Source organism: Theropithecus gelada, chromosome 12, assembly GCF_003255815.1.
Source record: "Theropithecus gelada isolate Dixy chromosome 12, Tgel_1.0, whole genome shotgun sequence".
NCBI lineage: Eukaryota > Metazoa > Chordata > Mammalia > Primates > Cercopithecidae > Theropithecus > Theropithecus gelada.
Window position 1 is genome coordinate 91386140 of NC_037680.1, and position 21256 is coordinate 91407395.

Below are 21256 nucleotides of genomic sequence, written 5' to 3' on the forward strand. Positions count from 1 at the left end.
TCTTCCTATGAATCACCAATGATATTAATGGCATCTAAAATGATGAGTCATTTCCAGAACCATCAGTGTAATCCCATCTATAGCAGGTATAGCCTTACAAAATGTTTTCTTTTTGTTTGTTTTTTGAGACGGAGTCTCACTGTCGCCTACGCTGGAGGGCAGTGGTGCAATCTCAGCTCACTGCAAGCTCTGCCTCCTGGGTTCCTGCCATTCTCCTGCCTCAGCCTCCCGAGTAGCTGGAACTACAGGCACCTGCCACCACACCCAGCTAATTTTTTTAATATTTTTAGTAGAGATGGGGTTTCACCGTGTTAGTCAGGATGGCTCGATCTCCTGACCTTGTGATCTGCCCACCTTGGCCTCCCAAAGTGCTGGGATTACAGGTGTGAACCACCCCGCCCAGCCACAACATGCATTTTTTTAAGTAGTAAGACTTGAAAGTAAAAGTTACTCCTTGATCCATGGGCCACAGAATTGATGTTTTGTTGGGAGGCATGAAAACAGCATTAATCTCCTTATAACATCCTCATCAGAACAGTTGGGTAACTAGGTGGCACTGTCAATTAGTAATATTTTGAGTATCTTTCCTGAGCAGTAGGTCTCAACAGCGAGCTTAAAAAATTTAGTAAACCATGCTGTCAAGATGTGCTCTCATCCAGGCTTTGTTGTTCCAAATGGTAAATGAGCATTGGCTTTCACTTCAAGTCACTGACTGCATTAGCTACTAACAAGAAAGCCTGTCCTTTGAAGCTTTGAAGCCAGGCACTGACTTCTCCTTCCTAGCTATGAAAAACCCAGATGGCGTATTCTTCCAACAGAAGGCTGTTTCAACTTCACTGAAATCTGTTGTTTAGTGCGCCACTCTCATAATTATCTCGGCTAGATCTTCTGGATAACCTGCTGCAGTGTCTCCATCAGCACCTGTTGTTTCAACATGCATTGTTATGTTATGGAGATAGCTTTTTTCCCTCAACTTCATGAACCAACCTCTGCTAGCTTCCAACTTTTCTTCTGCAGCTTCCTTACCTCTCTCAGCCTTCACAGAAGTGAAGAGATTTACGATCTTCCTCTGGAGTAGGGTTTGGCTTAGGAAATGTGGTTGGTTTGATCATCTATCTAGACCATTTCAACTCTCCTCATATCGGCAATAAGGCGGTTATGCTTTCTTCTCATTTGTGTATTCAACAGGGTAGCACTTTTAATTTCCTTAAAGAACTTTTTCTTCGCATTCACAAATTGGCTGTTTGGCAAGAGACCTGGCTTTTGGCCTATCTCAACTTTCAATGTGCCTTCCTCACTCATCATTTCTAGCTTCTTTTATATAAAGTAAGAGATGAGCGACTCTTCCTTCTACTTGAAAACTTAAAGGCCACTGTAGTGTTGTTAGCTGACCTAAATTCAATATTCTTGTGTCCCAGGAAACAGGGATTCAAAGGGGGAGAGATGGAAGAATTATCGGTAAGTGGAATAGTCAGAAAAGACAACGTTTATCAATTAAGTTTGCCATGTTACATGGGCAGGGTTTGTGGTGCCCCAAAGCAATTACAATAGTAACACTGAAGATTACTGATCACAAATCACCCTAACAGATACAACAGTAGTGAAAATATCTGAAATATTGTGAGAATTACCAAAATGTGACACAGAGACACACCGAGCATATGCTGTTGGAAAAACAGCACTGACAGACTTGCTCAATGCAGGATTGTCAAAAAACACAAAAACAAAACTCTCTGCGAAGCACAAAAAAAGTGAAGTGCAATTAAATGAGGTATGCCTGTAATTTAACAGATAATTCTGATAACCCAGTCAATGGCACAATAAGTTACTGGTAATATAGAAGCAGACTTATACATATGTGGTAAGCAACAGAGGAGGAAAATAGATATTGACTCCAAGAGGTATTTTAGAAATTAAACTCTTGAGAAAATATCACATATGCCAAGGCTGCTTTTGTTTCCTTTGTTACCTTCTCATGAAGCTGCTATGAAGGATACATAATTTCACACACAATATAACATGACTGTGTTCAAGCATAATAAACTACAGAGTTAAACTCTTAATGAGTCTCCTCACAAGGGATCTTCTCTCTATCCAGGGGATCTTCACCACCTTTGTTATGTTCTAAGCATACCATGCCCTGTAAGTTGCATTCAAAACATTATCTATTATGTCTACATCACTAATACATCATGTCATGCCAGCTTCAAGCCATTCTTCTATTCCACAGTAAGTCATTGCTGTGGCATAAATTATGAGTAATCACTGCCATTTTAAGAATTTGTGCTAGAGAACTTGGTAGGGGAGTGTGGGGTAAGAAAAGAGGAAGGTGAGTATGATACAAATTCTCAAGCAAAACTGACATAATAGAAAATAAAAAATTTTCTCTATATCCTTAGTATTTTGTTTTCTACTGGGTTGGTGCAAAAGTAATTGTGGTAATAAATCAGAAGAACAAATAATGAGTATCTTTGTTTCTACTTAGGTACAATACTTTCTCATAAAATCTCCCATTCGTAACAAAGGTTTAACAAAGGTGATGCGGACATTCAAAAAGGAACATGAGTTATGAAGATATTCAAATAGGAAGAGGGGTATAAAAAAGACTTATTGATAGGACAGTAGAGAAATGACAATTTTGACTTCGGTCAGATTACTCTGGCTGTTACATAGAGAACCGACTGCAGGAAATACAAAGGGAAATTAGGAAGCCACTTCAGTGGTGTGGTCAAAAAATTAATGACCCCCCAAAATGTTCACAAATAATCCCCAGAACCTGTGACTGTATTACCTTACGTGGTGAAAGGGACACTGCAATATAATTAAGTGGACACACCTTGAGATGGGGAGATTATTCTGCATTTCTCAGGTAGCTCAATTTAATCACATGAATTCTTAGAAGCAGAGGATCTTTCCCGGCTATGTCAGAAAGATGAGATGTGAGAAGGACTCAATCTGCTGCTGCTGGATTTGAAGATGAAGAAGAGGACCACAAACTAAAGGAGTGTGACAGTCTCTAGAACCTGGAAACAACTCTCAGCTGAAAACCAGCAAGAAATCTGGATCTCAGTCTTAAAAGAACGATGAAGTCCCTGCCAACCATCCAAATAAAAATAAAATGGATCTTTCCTAGAACCTCCTGAAAACAGCTGACAGCATGATTTTAGTGTGATGAGACCCATACCAGACTTCAGGTGTACAGAATTGTAAGAAAATTAATTTGCATTGCTTTGAATCGCTAACTTTGTGGTAATTTGTTTTGGCAGCAATAGAAAACTAATGCAAGTGGTCGGGACAAGAAAAGAGAAGTAGCTGCTAGTAGGGCGGTAGCTATGAAAAGGTTATGGCCAACGATGATAACCAGAGGTAGTTTGGGGCCAGGTATTATAGAATGTTTATTACTAATGTTTCCAAGTTCAGAAATCAATCAGTAAAGCCCTACCTGCAGTAGGGGAAGGTAACTAGTGCAGGAGAACAAACTCCTGCTGGGTTCTCTGCCCTCAGTGCATACACCAAGCATGCTCAGTGCAACCATGTGCTCAAACTGTAGAAACTGCAAGTTTACCAACATGCTTAAGAAACAATACAATGCAAGTATAAATAACTTTAGAGCCACTTCAAATCCTTTTCTGAAGTAGGTGGGTACAAAATATAATCACCACCAAAAAAGACACATACCTTTTGACAGCACAAAACCTGGTCCTTCCCCTTATTTGCTTTGGCTGCCTTTAAGGTCACCAAAACTAAATTCACTCCAGTTGTAGTAACTCTTTCCTCTTAACCAACTCCTTGTTCCATTTTATAGTAGTTTTAACTTTAGAGCCACTTCAAACCCTTTTCTGAAGTAGATGGGTACAAAATATAAATAAGAAGGCAGAACTGCAATATGTGTACACATAGATTATTTATTCTTGGCTGCAAATGAGAAAATTAGGATAGGAATGAAATGAAAACTGTTTCTAAAAAGATTGGCCGGGTGTGGTGGCTCATGCCTGTAATCCCAGGACTTTGGGAGGCTGAGGCGGACAGATCAACTAAGGTGAGGAGTTCAAGACCAGTCTGGCCAACATGGTGAAACTCCGTCTATACCAAAAATAAAAAAAGTAGCCTGGCATGATGGCAGGTGCCTGTAATCCCAGCAACTCGGGAGGCTGAGGCAGAAGAATGCTTGAACCCAGGAGGCAGAGGTTGCAGTGAGCTGACATTGTACCACTGCACTCCAGCCTGGGTGACAGAGCGAGACTCTGTCACAAAATATATATATATATAAATAAATAAATAAATAAAATATATATATAAGCAAATCTACTGATTTTAAGGATATGTCTATTAAAATAAAGCTAAGGTGAGAGGCATACATTCAACTCCTAAAAAAATTTTAAAAGGACACTATTAATTGATTTTAAAAACAATAAAAATTAACTTTTAAAAAATGTGCCATCACATAATCTGATAACTGGTGACAATAATCACATTTAATAATTAAGTCCAAGGAAATAAAAATGGATTCTAATTCTTGCAGAACTCTAAGTAAACTGACAAAACTCGTATGAAGCAATCTATGGCAATTTTTACCCCAAGACAGCAGAGCTGAACAGTTATAGAGACTTCATGGCCTGCAAACTGAAAACGTTTACTCTAACTGCCCCTTTAAGAAAGAATTTACGAAACTCTGGCCTAGACCCTAGGGATCCTCATTAATAAATTATTCTTATGGTTAGAAGAAAAAGTCTCCACCAATATAAGCAAATGCTTGCCTGACAGTCCAAAAAATTCCCAGAAAGCAAAATACATAAATTACTATGTATTAGTCAGAAAAATGAACAAAAATAATAATTACACTAGTTACTTATGTCTATAACTTTATGTTTACAATAGCTTATATATACATATAATATACATATATATAACAAAGATGACAAAAAAGTCTGATTTTGTAAGTCAGGATTTGCAGAAATAAAACTAAAACACAACCAGAGCCAAGTCCAAAAATTCAAGATGTCCAAAGGATATGAGGTCATGCTGTAAGGTCCCTGCCTCACTGGTATCAGAAATAGAGTACAGTCATCCCTCAGTATCTGCGGGAGACTGGTTCCAGAGTCCCAGCAGATAACAAAATCCACAGATCCCTTATACAAAATGATGTATTTGCAAATAACCTATACAGATCCTCCAGTATACTTTAAATCATCTTTAAATTACTTATAATACGTAATATAAATGCTATGTAGATAGTTGTTATACAATATTTTTAAATTTGCATTACTTTTTATTGTGTATTGTTATTGGCTTTTCTCCCAAATATTTTTGATCCGCAGTTGGTTGAACCCATAAACATAGAACGCACAGATACACAGAGCTGACTGTATTCCTTATTAATCTGGAAGAAAAGCAAGGAAAACAAACCAGCAGCAGTTGGGATAAGCTCTGTTTGTGCTATTCCCTTTCTCCACACAGAAATACAGGAATCTTTGGACCACGCTCAATGTCTACTCCATGTTCTTCCCAAATGTTTTATGTTGCCCTGGTGCCTCATGTTTGTGGGCCTCCAAGTGGTTCCTCCCAGATGCCCCAAAGTTCTCTACCCATCCAGAAGACCAAAGGGTTTCCTGGGTGAACTGACTACGTACAGTCGCTAAGAGAGCATAAAAGCTATCCTAATTTAGTACTAAGGTCTACCATATCATACTTTCCTAACACTTGCATGAAATCACAGAGCAAAGCCTATAAAGCTGTGGTGCCTACTGCCCTGTTTCACATGTACTGTCTGTGTCAATTTCAAAGATTTAGAAAACAGGCCAGGTTCCAAAAAATGCTGCCACATCCCAGGTGCTGAGAATAATTAAAGACAATTAACGTTCATTGAACAGGTCAGTAAAAGGAATGGCTGACATCTTTGTGGTGAACCAGAGGAGCCACTTCTGATAGTCAAATGTCCTGGTCATTGGAGAAATGTACAGACCACATCTTTCAACCTTCCAAATTCTGGTGGGCTCTTTTACTAGGTAAACATTGTTGCCTGTAATAACTTAGCAATTGTCTACATTCATAAAGCATGAGGACAGGTAAACAAAATGATAAAAACTGAAGGTAAAATAGACAAAAGCAGAAGCACTTGGCAAAATAAAAGCGGAAATATTCAAATATTGGTTTTCTCCTACAAGATCCTGCTGCCCAGACTCAGGGGCCACTGCTCCAACTGAAGTAGAGATGCTGTCCCTGTGAATTTGGCTTCTCTGGTTCAGAGGAAGTATCATGTCTGTGAAAGGTTAATTATCCTAGTAATCCTATGCCATTTTTCACCAACTCCAAAGAAATTGCTTTATAGTTGGCCTCATTCTGAGATGGTATTTCAGAGTAAGCATCCTACCTTAATAGAAGCAATGTGGAGCAAAGTCTCTCCTCTATGATTTCTTTTCACAGCCATATTGGGCAACAGCTTCATTGCTGAGGGGCTAGACATCACTCGTCTGTAACTTGAACTATTTAATGTAGAAGGTGGTGTACCCGGAGAAAGACTGATGAATTCATCTGACAAGTTACTGTTTTTCCTCCCTGATGTACCACCAACTTTACGTTTGCATGAAGGTGGTGAAGAACATTCAGGCAATGGTGTATTTTCTGGGGGCATCGTTTGCTTAACAAAATCTCCACTGGTGTTCAGAATGCTGGTTCTACATCTCTTAGAAATGGGACTGGAAAGTCTATTGTGATGGCCACGTTTTCCATTATTTTCTAATGGCCAAGATTTCTTAGATGTAAGATAATTTTTGCAGACCTTCTCAGGAGTCACTACTTCATTCCTGCTCTTAGTGTCCGGAGACTCTATTTGCTCAGCCAATGGTAAAGAGACTTCAGTTAAACTTCCAAAACATTCAGATTCTGTCAAGGAGCCACTTGCTAGTAAGTCTATTTCACCATTTATCTGAGGACTGGAGATAACGGATGGTTGGCTACAGAAAGATACCAGCTTTTGCTTTGATTCCTCTTTGGAGTCAAATTGACCATCTTCTTTTTCTGCCTCTAAATTCCACTTTTGGTTGATTTCAGCTAAAGTTTTCTTTTTTTGCTTTTTTCTGGATCTTGCAGAAGTCTTTTTAGCCCTCTCAGAAACATCTGCAGGAGGACTTGTGGAAACAAATTCATAGGAGTCTTGCTGAGCATTTGCATCTTTTTTTATTTCAGGCTGGGTTCGCACTGAAACTTTACTCACAACATATCTGACTTTCTTACTTCGAGGGCTAAACCACATTTTAATTGAATTCTTCTTGTTTTCTGCATCATTAAACAAACTTCTCCTAGGGTCATCTTCTTTCAAATCTGACAGGAAAAAAAGAAAAAGAAATCTGTTACATGAACTTTATTGCTCCCACAAGGAGCTCCCAAAGAATTCTGTTTATAGTTCCCCTAAAGTGTATCATCTTTTAATTATGTACTTCTTTCTCAGCTCCTAGAGTATGAACTCTTTGACAGCAGATATTCACTCATTCAATAAATACTTACTGAATCCAATTTTGTGCCATATCTTAGAGACTGAAGATATAGCAGAGAACAAACCATAAAACTTATATTCCAAATATAGTACCAAAAAACCCCATAAAATACAAATCTAACAGAATGTGTAAGTTCTGTTTGCTAGGAATTACAAAATACTTATTAAAGAATTCTACACAAACGGAGAGATATACCATGTTCATGAACTATAACAATATTGTTAAGATGCCAATTGTTCCAAACAGATTTACAGATATAACAAATCCCAATGTAAATTCCAGTAGGCTTATTTGTAAAACTCAACAAGCAATTATAAAATTTACATGGAAAAGAAAGGTACAATTTGAAAGGCAAAAGACTTAGAACGACCAACATAATGCTGAAGAACAAAGTTGGAGGACCCATACTATATGATTTCGAGACTTATCTCTGACAAAATGAATACAGGGGATTAAAGACAATAGTCATGACCCTTTAGGTATCATCCAATATTAACTTCAAGCTGTATAACCAAAGATTAGTAAGAATGAATAAACAATAACTACATACTCAAACATAATCTCTTAAGCCAAAGAAGCTACATACACACTGTATGTTTTCACTTACATCAAATATAAAACAGCCAAAACTAATTTAATGTGTTAAGTCAGAATAGTAGTTGGTTATCCCTATAGCGAAAAGCAGTGACTGAAAGGGAGCACAAGAGGGACTTCTATGGTATTGTTTTTGTTCTGGGCAAGTTCAGTTTGTGCAAATTCATTAAACTATACAGTTAGAAAATATGTATATTTTCTACATACATATATAAAATAACTTTTTTAAAGTTTTTTAAAAATATAGATTTATAATTAAGAATTAAAACACAAAGATTCCATGGAGGGTAGACAGAATATACAAAGATTCAGTAGAGTTTTTAAGAAGAAAAATTAAAAAATTTTTCTGCACAGCAAAAGAAACTATCATCAGAGTGAACAGGCAACTTACAGAATGGGAGAAAAAATTTTGCAATCTATCCATCTGACAAAGGACTAATATCCAGAATCTACAAAGAACTTAAACAAATTTACAAGAAAAAAAAAAAAACCCATCAAAAAGTGGGCAAAGGATATAAAGAGATACTTCTCAAAAGGAGACATTTATGTGACCAACACACATGAAATAAAGCTCATCATCATTATTAGAGAAATGCAAATTAAAACCACAATGAGATACAATCTCAGGCCAGTTAGAATGGCTATCATTAAAAAGCCAGGAAACAACAGATGCTGGATAGGATGTGGAGAAACAGAAATGCATTTACACTGTTGGTGGGAGTGTAAATTAGTTCAACCATTGTAGAAGACAGTGTGGGCATTCCTCAAGGATCTAGAAGCAGAAATACCATTTGACCCAGCAATCCCATTACTGGGTATATATCCAAAGGATTATAAATCATTCTACTATAAAGACACATGCACATGTATGTTTATTGCAGCACTGTTCACAATAGCAAAGACTTGGAACCAACCCAAATGTTCATCAATGATAGACTGGACTAAGAAAATGTGGCACATATACACCATGGAATACTACGCACCCATAAAAAGGATGAGTTCATGTCCTTTGCAGGGACATGGATGAAGCTCGAAACCATCATTCTCAGCAAACTAACACAGGAACAGAAAACCAAACACTGCATGTTCTCACTCATAAGTGGGAGGTGAACAATGACAACACATGGACACAGGGAGGGGAACATCACACACCAGGGCCTGTCAGAGGGTCGGGGGTCATGGGAGGGATAGCATTAGGAGAAATACCTAATGTAGATGACGGGTTGATGGGTGCAGCAAACCACCACAACACATGTATACCTATGTAACAAATCTGCACGTTCTGCACATGTATCCCAGAAATTAAAGTATAATTTAAAAAAAAGAAATAAAGCCGTTTGTTCTTCCCATAGAAGCCTTTTCTTCCCACTACCTCTTCCCATTAATTTAGGTTTATAAACCCCCATTTTTGCCAGTTTGGAGAGTCACATTTTTCTGTGAACTTACATGTATATTCATAAATAAAAATCTGTCTTTTCTCTTACTAATCTTTTTTACAGTTTAATTCACAGGCCTCCATACAATGAACCTAAGAGTGTAGAGGAAAAGTTTTTTTTCATTGACAAATCATACAAATCATCCACTTTTCGGATTTTGACAACTCCCTTCAAGTTGTCTTACGTTGTTTTTGTCTTAGGGATATTCATTTTCTCCGAGAAAAAAAAATTGCCTTAAAATTCTCTCCCACTCCATGTAAACATAGGTAAAAATCAACCCAGGTCAGCCTAGCACAGTGGTAAGCACATGAATAGATAGTACTCAATAAGTACTAGTGAATACATTATTTGATAGTCTCTTAAATCTTTCCAAATGTTTATGTAAGAGATGTTAGAATTAATTTTAAGAGCTAAAAGAAAACTTGAAAATAATTTAGTCTAATTCTTTCATTTTAACAATGAAGGACTAAAGTCAAAACAAAAAGAAGGAAGTAGTCCCCTAACTCCCAATCTGGTGCTTTATCTCTCCACACAAACTGGATTAGCAAAAGGTAATTTCAGGTCTAGAAAAAAAAAAAAGAAAGAGAGAAAGAAAAAAAGAACCTAAGAAAGGGAAGAAAGTTGGAAAAATAACAATAACCTGATGAGATTAAAAAATAATTAACAAATGATTTCATGCTGCCTGACAAACATTCTCCTAATTAACACAGACAATCTCCTTTGACCAATCAGGCTTCTTACAATATGTTTTGTGATTCCTATTAAAAGAAAAAAGAGGAGAAAAGAGAGAGACAGAGAAAAAGAGAGAAAAAGAAGCTACTCAAATTTTGTTTTCCTCTTTAAAGTTGCTCTTCATTCAAATCGAAAAGAATGCTGCATAAAACTCTACTTGCATTACAGAACCAAAGAAAAATTTTAATGGAATGGAGTTCTAAACATAAGGTACCTTAAGAAGAAAATCAGTGGCCACTAGTCTTATTCCTAAGGGCTAAAACATCCACCATACAGGAAATAAACATCTGATGTTACTAAGATATTCAGTAACATTTTCAAATGGTGATTATTCTTGCAAACTTTTAATACTTAAGAGATACATTATTTTCATTTTCTTACTGTTTTGTGGAATAAATTTCTTCTCAACATTCTCATGTCTTTATTAGCAAAAGAAAAGTACATCATCAATTACTTTTTATTTTTTTAGTCATTTTTTATTCACACAGAACAGCTTGTTTTATTGTTTTACCAGCTTAAAATTATTAACGCACCAGAAGATTGTTAATGATAATCTCAACTCTTTCAAGTTCAAAATTGCTTCTTCTGCCTATTCTTTCACCTCATATTTCCTGAGTACAAAAGTCCTATCTTTAAAAATACATTCAACTGGTAAAAGAACCTTAAAACAGGTAAGAAAAAATGGGAAACAGGCTTTGAAAAATAAAGTAATTATTACTTAACTCTAGAAATTTCAGACATGATCCCTGCCTAGTGAAAGAGTAAAGATTTTCTACTCCGAAGTGTAGCCATTGCTTCCTGCAGAAGGAATGGAAGCACGACATTGAAAAGGCAGTAAAATGATAAACCTGCTGGAGGCAGGAGTACATATCTGAATAAGGGCAGATTCTCCTACGTAAACCCTTTAAATGTCATAGGTGAACATGACCTGGTCCACAAAGTGTTATTAAGACAGGATCTTGGAAAGTATCAGAAAGAGGTATCCATTCACATAGAGACTTTATGTCTAGATTCAACAAGGTCTTTTCTTTGCAGTGGTAAGTAGATTTCAAAACCAAGTCACTTCTGATACAATCTCAAGTCTATAGGAAAGGTCAAAATGAAATGTTACCAGGATTACTTTTCAAGAAAGACTCAGGATTACAAAGACATAAAGGTTAATCCTCTGATAGTCTATAATAACTTGCATTTGATTTTGTTTTAAATTATTTTAAACATAGATGACATTTTCAATTAAAACCACATCAAACCCTGAGGTTCTCAATGTTTGAAAAACTTTAAAAATGTAGAATTGAGCTTTTAAAGGAAAATTAAGCCTTATATATAGCAGCAACATACTCAACTGACTAAAAACCTAAATCTAAAAAGACCAGAAATTTCATACTCAGATGTACATATTTCCTACCTTATAAATGAGTAAATGAAGATAACATATTCAACGTAATTGATACGAACACAATTTTACCATTCATCTGGTAATAACGTTACTCAAGAAGATTTTAATTATGTGTCTTGCATAACTAAGCAAGGAGCACAACAACAAAGATAACTGTATATTCTGAATTTTATTAGATATTCTGAATATCTAAGATAATATCTAAGATAAAACTGTAAAAAGCAAAACACTACTGCTGGAACATAAATCACATTATTAACAACTACCAACAATTTTTATGGGTGAATGCTTCTCAGCACGATAAATCATAATATTCATTTCATGAAGAAAAACATTGGTCCTTCCTCTGCACAGTAAATTCCTTAATAATAATATTTAAAAGAAAATTCTATTCTCTGAATTTCAGAGTACATCACAAAATATTGAGGAACAGAGATGCACGTGTTACTAAAGAGCTGCTTAGCCAAGTTTTTTCTTAAAATTTAATAATCAACTATAGAAAAAAGAGGCAATTAGAAAATGTGATTTAGCTATCATTAATCTACATCAAAGGATTATTATGATGTACATTGTGTGCCTTTCAAATTATTCTCTATTATAGATTTCACAACAGAAGTTGAGAAATCTCTTTGACAAACCAGTTCCTTATTAAAAATCAAAGGAAAGTCCTTTGCTACCATCTGTGCAACATTAACGCCTTCACTAAAGAATGATTATTTTATAACTTAGGAAGCATTTAGCTCTATTTAAAAAAAACAACGGCAACACAGCTATTCAAACATTCATCTTCCTCTATTATAAAAACGTCAGAGCATATATGAAACACTGTGTAATCGTTACAGAAAGACCAGCATCTCTCTCTAAAGCAGAAAATAGAAAGGGAAATTGTAATACTGTAAAAGCATAATCAAAGTTTTTTTTTTTTAAATGACACCAACACCAACATGTTTCACAGAACCTGACCAGCACCTGCAAGGTCTGACTTAATATGATATGGTTCAAGAGAAAATAAAAACTTTTAAATTTAACTCCATTAGTAAAAAGAAGATCATGTTATAAAGTGTTATAAAGGATAAGGTAAAGTTATCCATAAATGGTTGTCAGCAAAATTTGACAATCTCCTCTTTAAAGTACACTGAACCAAGAAAAATCTGTTCAAGTATTTAGAAGCTCATTTTAGAAAGTATTACTATAAATCAGGCTTCTTTATCTCCGGTATACCATACACTATGTTCAGGATTTGACAAGTTCTTCCTAATTGCCCATCTTAATTACAGTAATTATATATATTATAGTAAATGCAAGTAACAAGGTTCATTTGAAAGATAAATTGTGAACTACAGGGTTTCTAAAAGAGAAAATGTGAGAGATGTTCACCATTCCACTTAATTCATCATCTTCTACACATGACCATTTAACAGAATCATACAATTTTGGAATGACAGCTTAGGAATCACTTAATCTAATACCCTTATCCTAGTGAGATCATTTTCCAACGTCCTCATTATTATAAAGAAGACTGTCTTTTGTCCCCAACTATCAGTTCCTGGTATATCGTTTACCTTCTAACCTTTTAGTTCTAGAAGTACCTACTAGATAATCAACTACCACAAAGGTACTGCATAAAATACATAGAATAGACAAACTGTAAAGAAACAAAGGGAAATGTTCCAGAAAAAAAATCTCAAATGCCCTTAAGGCTAATTTGTTTTCGGAAGAATTTGGGATGAAAAGCTGGGGACTACACAACTTTAATATAAATAGAAAAAGCTCTGCACCATGGAACTTAGAGATCTCAACAGAAGGTTACAATTCAATGTTTATACTCTAAATTTATTGTCATTTTCTATCAAAGTAGCAAAGAAAGATACTACTATTATAACTTTTTAAGAAGGCCTATGAATGCATAGATGTTATCACTATAACATGAATTATTTAAACCAAATTCTAAGAATGTATTTTAAAATTATTTTAATTAGGTCAGGCACAATTAGCTCATGCCTCTAATCCCAGCACTTTGGGAGGTCAAGGTGGGAGAATCATTTGAGGCCAGGAGTTGAAGACCAGCCTGGGCAACACAGCAAACCCTATCTCTTCTAAAAGAAAAAAAAAAATAATTAACTGGCTGGGTGTGTGGTGGTGAGTGCCTGTAGTCCTAGCTATTTGGGAGGCTGAAGTGGGAGGATCTCTTGAACCCAGTTCAAGGCTGCAGTGAGCCATGATGGTCCCACTGCACTCCATCCTGGGCAACAGAGCAGGACACTGTCTGTCTCAAAATAAGTAAACAAATAATTTTAAGTTTAGTCTCTAGGACATGAATTAGCACTGCCAATTTTTATGCAACTCAATTCAACAAACATAATGAATACCTACACTTCTAACCAAAAAGTTGTGCAAAATAGAAAAAGAGTAAGAAATGTACAACACAACCGCCCTGTGTAGCCTGGGTCTTGTTTCCTTACCTACAGAATAACGGGATCAAAGATGACCTTCACGTTCCTAAATTCTGGATTATGTGTTATCTAAAGAGTGAAATTCAATTCAGCTTAATATAAGTAACGTTGAGGGCAGCAGTGCTTAAGTCCAGTAAGGACTAGAGTAATTATTCCTAATTATAATAAAGAAAACAAACACAAAATGGTCTTTGGGAAATTAATCACTAGAATTCTCTCTCCAATCTCCAACTCTACTTAGATGAGAAAGACTACATTCTTAAAGGCCTCAGAAACTTGTTCTAAACACAATTTTCCTAAGTATCTTTAATGATGAAATATGAAGAAAGCATTTCATATTCCATAGTCCTCAAAATATAAATGATTCAAACATCACTAGCTAGAGTAAAATTTCTGGAAAGGAGTCTATCTTACTCTTCTTTGCACCCCTATGGTATAACATAACTGACAGCAGTAAATCCATCAAGGGTTACCCTGTTCTCCATTTATCACCATTAAAAATGTTATAGTGTTATAAATTGTGTTCTTCCCCCAACAAAATTCACATATGTTGAGGTCCTAACCCCCCAATAACTCAGAATGTGACTTTACTTGGAAATAAGGTCATTGCAGATGTAACTAGCTAAAATGAAGCAATACTGGAGTAGGGTGGACCCCCAATGCAATATCACTCCTGTCCTTTTAAAAGGGGGAGATTTCATACAAACAAGGAGAACACCATGTAAACATAAAGATGGACATCTACAAGACAAGGAGACTGGCCTAAAACAGGTTCTCTCTCACAGACCTCAACAAAGAACCAACCTTGCATACACTTTGATCTCAGACTTCTAGTGCCTGGAATTGTAAGACAAAAAATTTCTGTTGTTTAAGCCACTCAGTCTGTGATACTTCGTTACAGCAGTTCTAGCAAATGAATACATTACCATACAGCAAGTGGTGAAGAACCAAATCAAAATATCATCATAGCCACAAACCCCAAAGTAGCACTTCAAATTTCAATGCAAAGCCAATAATCCTAACAGACCACACACTCCTAAGAATCTAACAAAAGTCACTTTCACACAAACATGAACAGTTTTCATACTGCACAATTAACTCAAGAAACTCACTGATCCCTTACTGTTGGGAAGAGATCCCCCCAAAATCTGACCATAAACTGACCCTAAACAAAATCTCTGCAGCACTGTAACATGTTCATGATGGCCATGATGCCCATGCTGGAAGGTTGTGGGTTTACCGAAATGAAGGTAAGGAACACCTGGCCCATCAAGGGCGAAAAACCACTTAAAGGCGTTCTTGAACCACAAACAACAGCATGAGCCATCTGCGCCTTAAGGACACGCTCCTGCTGCAGATAACTAGCCAAGCCCATCCCTTTATTTTAGCCCATCCCTTCGTTTCCTATAAGGGATACTTATAGTTAATCAAACATCTGTAGAAACAATGCTAATGACTGGCTTGCTGTTAATAAATACGTGGGCAAATCTCGTTTGCGGCTCTCAGTTCTGAAGGCTGTAAGACCCCTGATTTCCCACTTCACACCTCTATATTTCTGTGTGTGTCTTTAATTCCTCTAGCACCGCTGGGTTAGGATCTCCCTGACCAAGCTAGTCTTGGCAAGTGGCGCCCAATCTGGGGCTCAAATCCAGGTTGAAGGGTCGCCGGAGCAACACTTGGAGAACGTGGAACTAGCTGGAGGACACCTGAGTACTCTTAAAGCAATCCCCGTAGTAAGAAGGGGAGCTTGGAAGCGTTGGGATAACAATGGGACAAGTATGGGCTGTGGTTCGTTCCACCTTAGAACTTTTTCACACTGATGAGAGGGAGGAAGGAGAGTATAACGAAGTAACAAAAGAGGTTACAGAGCATGTTTTTTGGCCAGGTAAAGCTAAAGCGGCAAAGGAGGGAGAGGTTCTTCCCTACCCTTCTGCACTCCCTCGTTATTATTTTCAAGAAGAATAGTGGCCTGACCCTCCAGATCTTGCTTTTCCAGAGGACAGTGGGTGAAAAGTAGTTGCCCCAGTGACTGTTGGAGCAGTGCCTTGAGCGACTGCTCTTAGTTCTATTCAGGCAGTAATTCAGCAAGCTAGATGAGAGGGTGACTTAGAGGCTTGGCAGTTTCCTGTTAGAAGACACTCCCCAGATCAACAGGGAAATATAATAGCTACATGTGAGCCTTTTCCTTTTAAATTACTCAAAGAACTTAAACAAGCTATAAATCACTATGGACCAGGTTCTCCTTTTGTAATGGGACTGTTAAAGAATGTTGCTGTTTCCAGTTGGATAATTCCTACTGACTGGGACACTCTTACTTAAGCTTGTTTAACTTCTGCTCAGTTCTTACAATTTAAAACTTGGTGGGCAGATGAAGCTTCCATTCAGGCTGCTCACAATCCCCAGGCCCAACCTCGAATTAATATAACTGCAGACCAACTTCTGGGCGTTGGCAGCTGGACTGGTTTAGATGCACAAGTGTTCATGCAGGATGAGGCCATAGAACAGTTTAGAGGAGTGTGCATTAGAGCTTGGGAAAAAAATCACTTCCGGTGGAGAACAATACCCTTCCTTTAGTGTTATAAAACAGAGACCCAAAGAACCATATGTTGACTTTATAGCTTGGTTACAGGAGTCTCTTAAAAAGATGATTGCAGATTTGGCTGCTCAGAATATAGTGTTGCAGTTGTTAGCTTTCAACACTGTTAATCCCGATTGCCAGGCTGCTCTGCATAGTATCAGAGGGAAAGCACATTTAGTTGATCATTTCAAGGCCTGTGATGGTATCAGAGGTAATCTGCATAAAGCTACTCTGCTAGCACAGGCAATGGCAGGACTGAGAGTGGATAAAGGAAATACTCTGTTTCCTGGAGCTTGTTTTAACTGTGGGAAGCATGGTCACACTAAAAAAGAATGTAGAAAACATATGCAAGTCAGGTTGCCAGATAGAGGAAAAAAGAAAACTACTGATCCTGAAATATGTCCAAAATGTAAAAAAGGAAAACATTGGGCTAATCAGTGTCACTCTAAGTTTGATAAAGAAGGGAACCCGATTTCAGGAAATGCCATGAGGGGTCCGTGCCAGGCCCCATTCTAAACTGGGGCATTTCCAGCTCAGGCCATTCCTTCACCCCTGTACAATGTCTGTCCCCCACCACAGCCAGTAGTGCCACAGTAGATTTACGCTGCACAAAAGCTGTGAGCCTTCTACCTGGGGAACCCCCGCAAAAGGTCCCAGCAGGAGTCTGTGGACCCTTGCCAGCAGGGACAATAGGATTACTTTTAGGAAGGTCTAGTTTAAGTTTAAAAGGGGTACAAATACATACAGGAGTCATTGATTCAGATTACAATAGGGAAATTCAAATTACGATATCTACTTCTGTTCCCTGGAAAGCAGACTGAGGAGAGCATATAGCACAGCTCCTGATTGTGCCATATGTAGGAATGGGAAAAAGTGAAATTAAATGAACAGGAGGATTTGGAAGCACAAGTAAACAAGGCAAAGCAGCTTATTGGGTAAATCAAATTACTGATAAATGTCCTACCTATGAAATAACTATTCAAGGAAAGAAATTTAAAGGTTTGGTAGATACAGAAGTAGACATTTCAATCATTTCTCTACAGCACTAGCCATTCACATGGCCAATTCAACCCGCTCAATTTAACATAGTTGGAGTTGGTAAAGCCCCTGAAGTATATCAAAGTAGTTATATTTTTGCATTGTGAAGGGCCCGACAGACAACCTAGGACTATTCAACCAATTATAACTTCTGTACCGATAAATGTATAGGAAAGAGATTTATTACAACAATGGGGAGCACAAGTTCTAATTCCAGAACAATTATATAGTCCTCAAAGTCAACATATAATGCATGAAATGAGGTATGTCCCTCGTATAAGACTAGAAAAAAAATTGCAAGGTTTGAAAGAACCGCTTCAAGTGGAAAGATAAAGTTCCCGCCAAAGATTAGGATATCATTTTTGATGGCAGCCATTGTTACGCCTCCAGAACCTATACCTTTAAAATGGTTAACAGAGACGCCAATTCGGATAGAACAATGGCCGCTAAGTAAAGACAAACTGGAGGCTTTAGAGAAATTAGTTACTGAACAATTAGAAAATGGGCACACAGCACCAACATTCTTCCCCTGGAATTCTCCAGTTTTCGTAATTAAGAAAAAATCAGGTAAACGGAGAATGTTAGCTGACTTAACTGTCATCAATTCAGTTACACAACCTATGGGAGCATTACAGGCAGGATTGCCTCCTCCTGCTATAATTCCAAAAAACTGGCCTTTAATAGTCATAGATTTAAAAGACTGTTTCTTTACTATCCCTTTAGCTGAGCAAGACTGTGAACGGTTTGCATTTACAATTCCTGCGGTAAACAACCTACAGCCTGCTAAGCATTTTCATTGTTTTACAGATAGGTCTAGTAATGGTAAAGCTTCTTATTCTGGCTTGAAAAGTTTTCCAGTCTCCCTATAAAAAGCAAAGCTTGTAGCTGTAATTAATGTATTGACTATTTTTGATATGCCTATTAATGCGATTTCTGATTCTTCATACATGGTTCAGTCCACACAGTTAATTGAGAATGCTCAGTTATGATTTCATACAGATGAACAACTGATAACAAAAACAAAAAAGGGGGAGAAACGGATTATAGCACAGCCCATACACAATTGAATTTAGCATTATTAACTTTAAATTTTTTGAGCCTGCCCAAAGGCCAGATGTTATCAGCAGCTGAACAGCATCTACAGAAACCAGCTGTAAAGACAGAAGCAGAACAACTGATTTGGTGGAGAGATCCAATAACAAAAAATTGGGAAATAGGTAAAATTATAACTTGGGGTAGAGGTTATATTTGCGTTTCTCCAGGTCAAAATCAACAGCCGATTTGGATATCATCAAGACACCTGAAACCTTATCATGAGCCAGATGACAAGGAAGAGTTTCTGGGAGCATCCCGAGGACCCCCTGGTTGCAGCCATGTTGAGGATGATGCTGAGGAGGACCCCAACTGTCACAAGCAACACCCATTGAACAAAGTCACCCACCTGGGGACAGATCAAGAAGCTGTCACAGATGGCAGAAGAAAACCTAAGGAAAGTAGGACAGCTAGTCACAATGAATAATTTAATGGCAGCTATGATAGCGAAGATCACCATTGCCGTGAGTATTCCTTCAACAAGGGCTGACACAGAGAACAATTACACTTATTGGGCATATTTATCAATCTTGGCTGGCAATAATGCCTAGATGTAATCACTCTATGATGCAGTTACGCATGCTTTCTGATCTCAGTATTTACTATAAAAAAATCTGCACCTATAATAGAGGAGTATTGCCCTCAAAAATCTATTTGTAAACAAAATTGAACCTGACCAGAAAAAATGAACGTACTTGTTTAGGAAGATTGCACTGCAGAACAGGCAGAGGTGCTGCACAATGATTCCTATGGTATCACTATTAATTGGTCCCCTAATGGGATGTTTAGCTTAAATTGCACCTCTCAGTCTGCGTGCCACAGCAACACTATGTTCCGCTGATCTGAACAAAAGGGTCAGATGGTAGAAATGAAAAGAAGTATGGCAAGAGTTCCTATTATCTGGAACCATGGCGGTATAGTGGCACCTCAACCTCAAATGATATGGCCCACTGTAGGAGCCATAAGGATTTGTGGAAACTATTAATAACGAGATCAAAATTTAGGAAAGAATAAAAAAGCAACTAGAAAGACACTCTACAAACTTGTCTTTGAATATTGCAAAATTAAAAGAACAAATATTTAAAGCATCCCAGGCACACCTGACCTTCATGCCAAGAACTGGAGGGCTTGAAGGAGCTGCAGATAGATTAGCAGCTAGTAACCCATTAAAATGGATAAAAACACTTGGAAGCTCTGTCATTTCTATGATGATTGTGCTTTTAATCTGTGTTGTTTGTCTTTGGATAGTCGACAGATGTGGATCCTGACTCCTGCGAGAAGTAGCTCAGCTTGACAGAGCTGCCCTTGCTTTTATCACTTTGCAAATCAAATAAAGGGGACATGTTGGGAAAAGGCCCCCCAAAATCTGGCCATAAACTGACCCCAAAACTGGCCATAAACAAAACCTCTGCACCACTGTGACATGTTCATGATGGCCACGATGCCCACGCGGGAAGGTTGGGGGTTTACCAGAATGAAGGCAAGGAATGCCTGGCCCACCCAGAGCAGAAAACCGCTTAAAGGAGTTCTTGAACCACAAACAACAGCATGAATGATGTGTGCCTTAACAACATGCTCCTGTTGCAGATAACTAGCCAAAACCATCCCTTTATTTTGGTCCATCCCTTCATTTCCCATAAGGGATACTTTTAGTTAATCGAATATCTACAGAAACAATGCTAATGACTGGCTTGCTGTTAATAAATACGTAGGAAGATCTCTGTTCTGGGTTCTCGGCTCTGAAGGCTGTGAGACCCCCGATTTCCCACTTCACACCTCTATACTTCTATGTGTGTGTCTTTAATTCCTCTAGCACCACTGGGTTAGGGTCTCCCTGACCGAGCTGGTCTTGGCACCTTACCCACTTCCACTCTGAACACTGCCAAAGGTGCAGGGGCCCTTAAGAACCCCTGCACTGACCCTTGGTATCTATCTGGGGAGAGAAAGCTAGATCACACATCAATCTTTTTTAACTAGAAAATAAACATTGTCAGTACTGTCTTTGAATAAGAAGAGTTCAGATGAACTAATGACATAATTTTTCTTCAGTGTGTTCTTAAAAAGGTTTACAACTACAGTATCCTTTTTAAAAAAGGGTAACTTTCAAAAATGTGTGTGTATAGTTACATCTGAAAGTAAGAAAAACTTCTGCACTATAGCACATTTTATTATAAAAGAATGGAGTTGAATACAATGATGCAGATAACCAGCTGAAGGAAAATTTTCATAGGTATAGAGTGATGTAAGTTCTAATTCTTAAAAATATGGACTTGCGGTAACACTCAAAAGTTTTTGTCACATTTCTTTATTTTGTACAATCAACTTCATCTTTAGTAGCTAAAGTATATAAGTATAATAAGTATAATTGTTCTTTAAGACACCATGGCAGGATTCTAAGAATAAAAGATTTAAAAATAGAAATCTAACAATTTTATATGAGCATT

General features: G+C 37.4%; 1 protein-coding gene across 6 annotated transcripts in view; it reads right to left on the reverse strand.

Annotated features, from left to right (window-relative positions):
- The window catches only part of BARD1 (BRCA1 associated RING domain 1), an 84956-nt gene that overhangs the window by 45850 nt on the left and 17850 nt on the right, over nucleotides 1-21256 (reverse strand). For 3 of the 6 annotated variants that reach the window (XM_025404418.1, XM_025404421.1, XM_025404419.1), the window contains one exon: nucleotides 6371-7320. The exons of the other annotated variants lie outside the window; for them this stretch is intronic. In XM_025404418.1, coding sequence (XP_025260203.1) covers nucleotides 6371-7320 — 950 coding nt within the window. The remainder of the gene's footprint in view (nucleotides 1-6370; nucleotides 7321-21256) is intronic. 6 annotated transcript variants of the gene reach the window in all.